Below are 4,723 nucleotides of genomic sequence, written 5' to 3'. Positions count from 1 at the left end.
CATGCTGTCTCTTGGGTTCCACTTTGCAGACTGTTGAGCCTGGTTCATGCATGCCTGCTGGTTTTGAGTGGCATCGACCCTCTTAAATGAGTCTTCTTTTTGAAGTGTAAGGGTAAAATACTTCTCAATAATGTTTTAACTGCTTAGGGGGACATTGACACAAAAATTCTCCTGTTTGTCGATGCCTTGGCCTAATTTTTTCTTTCTTGCTTTTATAGCTGGAGCCATATATGGATGAAAACTTTGTTTCAAGAGCCTTTGCCACCATGGGAGAGCTTGTACTGAGCGTAAAAATCATTCGAAACAGGTTGACAGGGTAACTGTTTATGCTTGTTCTCAGTTTGTTCTACCAGTGCCTTTGGATCGAGCCATTTGCCCTCTGGGTGGCATCACTGTGGTCCTGTCAGCATGAGGGTGGTTTTCACACTGAGCTTTTCACCATTGCTGCCACCAATGTGGGTGTATGGTGGTAGCAGTGGAGAGGACAGTTGCTGGCTCGTTGACCATCAACAAAGCAAGGTTTAGCCCTCATCCAGCACTTGTTCAGAGAGGTGTGCCTGTGCCAGACAGTCTCTCTTGGAGTTACACTGCCTGTAACTGGACTGAAAGCTTCAGTGCCAGGCTGGTGTTCATGGTGGCACTAGTGTGTGGTGCTGGCAGAAGTGAGAGTTCTGACTTCTATATTCTTGTAAATGTCATTTCAGTTTTCAACTGTTTGGGACAATTGGGTGGGAAAATTTATAGTGAATGAAAGCAGGAACTAAACTATTTGTGAGCCAGACTATCTTCTATGGGCTTATGTTGACATGACTTACTGGTAAGTAGGGGCTACTACTTGACTTGAGATCAATTTCCTTTGCTATCCTCTTTTTGGGTGCTGCTGTCTATCCTTTGAGACAGAAACGGTTCTAAGTGTTGCAACTATAGCAAACTCCCTCCCAGTTATGTAAAATGTGTTTTAAATGAACTCTTTCTCTCTCCTGTGTCCTGTGTTCAGAATTCCAGCAGGCTATTGCTTTGTAGAATTTGCAGATCTAGCTACTGCAGAGAAATGTTTACACAAAATCAATGGAAAACCGCTTCCTGGTGCTACACCGGTGAGTAACTGGAGTCAGCCAGTTGAGAACCACAACTGGAAAGGAGTAGATAGCACCAGATTTGTATTTGGAATGGTTCCAGACAAACCCAATAGTTAGCAAACTGGGATTCTCCTTTTCTTTCAAGTTAAAGTGATGAACATAAAACTATTAATGTTCTTATGCAGAAAAGTGTTGAAAAAACCACTCATTTCTGTGTGAATGTGATAAAATCCAGGTATAGATTTTATAGATCAACGGTTGTGGTGTGAGGTTTTCTGTTTTCTTTTCTTTCTGAACCTTTTTACTATTACCAAAATTGGACTAATGCAAAAGAACAAGGGAAAAATAGATGGAGTATCCCTTCCACAGTCCTCTTGTCTCTCTTCAGTTGTACCTCCATCTTAATTTGTCTCAGGGTGTAAGTTCTTATGTATGTACAAGATGAACTTGTAAGTTCACACCGAGTTGTGAGTAACTTGGATTTGCAAGAGAAATGTGACTTTTAAGCCTTGTGTTATTCTTGACCCTTAGCAAACCCAAGTTACTCCAACCTATTTACGGTGCAGAAGGAGCTAGACCATTGTGTAACTGCAGTTTGTAACAAATGTCTCAGATACATAGAAGGTAGTTAGGAGGAAGAATAGTCACAGAGGCTAATTTTAGGCTGTTGACTCCAACGTGGAGTAGATTAAAATGGGATGGCTGACACAGCTGCCCGTTGTACCCACAGGAGCTGGCAGCAGGAGCTGGGATGACTGCTTCATAAAGCAGCTCTAGAACTGCCTCAATTACACCGTGAGGTAGTAAAGTAAATTTATTACACCTCTTTCACTGTAATTAATACCCTGAGCAGGAAACTGGGAAGTTCAGGTTGAGCCCTTTGGTCAGCTTCCTGAGAGGACAGCGGCCCCATCAGAAGGGATGGATGAGAAGCCTGGAGGGATTTGTTTCACCTGCCCTGTTTAATATTCAAATCAGAGCCCATGATTAAAGGAAGTTAATCTTCCTCAATGCTGCCTTAGTCACTAGAGAGACAAAGAGAGCAGCTCCTGCAAGGAGCAAGGCAATCACTGAAGTTTAGTTTCGGGAATACCCATCTTTAGCCACAGTTTAATTCCAAACGTGGTGGTACGTAGAGGGATGATTTATGTAGCACGTGTTGAGAACTACAGATGTCAGAGGTCCAATGCAGGCAGCCAGAATGAGTGTATTGTGTTGTTTCCTAATTGTCTGGCTTCACACGAGAACATCTGAATGCATGGATTCATTTCTGCCTTGTTTCAGGCAAAGCGATTTAAACTGAATTATGCAACGTATGGGAAACAGCCCGATAACAGGTAAATGCTCAGTATTTAATATGAAGTTTGCTACTTAATGCCTCTGTATCTATTGCCTTGTAAAGAACATTCAAAACACACAAACCCCCAAGTTCCTCAGTACCAGTCTTTAGCAGAGGGAGGATAACTTGGATTGCCTCTTGGGTTTATGCTTTGCTTTCTGTGTGGCACAGCAGATGTGTCAGGAGTGTCTTTGAAGTGTTTAAACTCTGTAGCACCAAAGTATCTCGTTTGTATATTGTCATTTAAAATCAATATGTTGGAAATAGCAAATCTGTCAATGAGACCTTAATGTTTTCTTGCCCTGTTGGAAACCCAGAGATAACCTGTGAGGACTAAGCAATGACATTATCTCTCAATAAAAAGCAGTAGTGAGTAGATGGGTTGTGCTGCTTGAATTGGCTTGAAACACGATGTCAATAACAATTCTAGTCACTGACACAACTTAGCTGGTGACATGTTGAATTATCCATTTAATGCTCTTTTAATATCCCTTCTTTCTGCAGTTCAGGCTGTTAGCTGTCACTCAGCATGCCTCTGCTTTGTATCGTTGTGCTTAAGAAGTTTTCTCTTGATTTCTTTAGTCCAGAATATTCCCTTTTTGTGGGAGACCTGACTCCTGATGTGGATGATGGCATGTTATATGAATTCTTTGTTAAAGTTTATCCCTCATGTAGAGGTGGCAAAGTCGTTTTGGACCAGGCAGGAGTATCCAAGTAAGTCATCTTTTCTTCATTCTTCTCTTTCACTTCACATGCAGCAACAGGAAAGACAGAATGCAGCCAGGGGAAAAGTGTAGTTCTATAGGCTTAGAATACAACGTTCTTGGACGTTCAGCTACAGTGTGCTTGGGTTTTGATAGTCCCCACAGCATCTTGTCACTCAGTGTGATGCCCTTCGTGTGCTGGCAGCGTGTTACAGAACATGGCTCGAGGTCTCTCCTCTTTCTCACATAAGGTTCCTCAGTCTTAGACATGATGATTTGAAGGAACCTGTGGAGGTCTGTGGTCTGACCTCCCCCTCTGAGCAGGATGGCTGCCAACAGATCAGGTCAGCCAGGAATAGTGTAGCCTGCAAAACCTCCCTGGATGGGGATAATGCAACCTCTGGGCAGCCTGTTCCTGAGGCGTACAACCTCCTTAGTAATGAAGCCTTTCATGTGGAACCTGAACCTCTTGCAGAGCTGCTCAGTCACTCTCTGGCTGTTAAGTATCATGCTGTTACTACCACCTCACCTGAGACCAGCACTGTGGGGTGGGCTCCAGGCACCTCCTCCTCAGAGGTGTAAACCCAGTGGTTCTTGTTTTGCTTCAATCTCTGCCAACAAAACAGCTGTTGGGTGATGTGAGTTGGACCAATAGTTGGGCTTTGGGAAGTGTTGGTAAGTGCAGACCACAAGGAAAGGGAATCTGTGGTAGCTCAGGAAGTGGGGAAGGAGCAGGGACTTAAAGTCCTATTGCTGGGAAGAGCATGGCTACCTCCCCTAGCAGCACCAGGGAGTTGCTGGCAGGGGCTTTGTTGTGACTTGTGTAGTTACTCAAAGCTGAGGCAACCACAAGTGTTGGTGTGATGCGGGAGAGGAACCTGGGGCCTGTGGACGTGCCTAGTGGTAGATGAGGAAAGCTTCAAAGCTTCCTCCCAGCACCTCTTGTTGAGACAAGAGAGGAGCTTGGAGCCTGATGCCATAGAGCTGTGCTGGCTTCTTTGCTTTCTGATGAGGGTGCAGCCTGGAAGGCTTCTCCTAACTGCAGGGTCAGGACAGAATGTCCTGGCCACAAAGAAATGATTTCTTGGTGGGTTTTCTTCTGTACTAAAACCTGGTTTAGCCACTGATGTGCAAAAAACTGTCTGGAAAAGTCGGAAGAATCACTGTCTCCCTTGCTGCACCCAGCACCTATTCCTCTACACTACATCCCACCCTTTCTCTGTCCATCTGTGTTTTGGATCTGCCAATCTTCCTGCTTTCACTTACTTCTAGTCCCATCCAAAAGGCTGCAGGAGTCTTTGTAGCAGCTTAGAAACTTACACACTTTTGTGTGCAAACACCTTAAAATGACTTAAAAGTTTTGGACTTGTGTGTATAACTTGTTGTGCCAAGATCCTGCACGTCATGGGGCAGGAACTGCTCTGTACGAGCTGCCAGTGGGGACCTACTATGAGCATTACGTGATGCCACTTTCAAAATAGCATGTTATGTGGTGTTGCCGAGTTCCCACAGGAGAGATAATGTGCTGTAAATGTACACCCTTGCTTACAGCTGGTTCTTTTCCCCAGGTAGACAAGCCCTTTCCCTCCCAAACTCCTTCT

General features: G+C 44.4%; 1 protein-coding gene across 1 annotated transcript in view; it reads left to right on the top strand.

Annotated features, from left to right (window-relative positions):
- The first annotated feature begins 224 nt into the window (after positions 1-224).
- Positions 225-4,723, top strand: part of TRNAU1AP (tRNA selenocysteine 1 associated protein 1) — a 9,901-nt gene continuing 5,402 nt past the window's right edge. Inside the window, exons 1-4 of the mRNA XM_010013527.1 lie at positions 225-316; positions 998-1,097; positions 2,364-2,416; positions 3,001-3,132. Coding sequence (XP_010011829.1) covers positions 231-316; positions 998-1,097; positions 2,364-2,416; positions 3,001-3,132 — 371 coding nt within the window. The 5' untranslated portion in view covers positions 225-230. The remainder of the gene's footprint in view (positions 317-997; positions 1,098-2,363; positions 2,417-3,000; positions 3,133-4,723) is intronic.

Source organism: Nestor notabilis, unplaced genomic scaffold (genome assembly GCF_000696875.1).
Source record: "Nestor notabilis isolate BGI_N333 unplaced genomic scaffold, ASM69687v1 scaffold23854, whole genome shotgun sequence".
In the NCBI taxonomy this organism is placed as follows: Eukaryota; Metazoa; Chordata; class Aves; order Psittaciformes; family Psittacidae; genus Nestor; species Nestor notabilis.
This window is presented reverse-complemented; position numbering and strand designations above follow the sequence as displayed.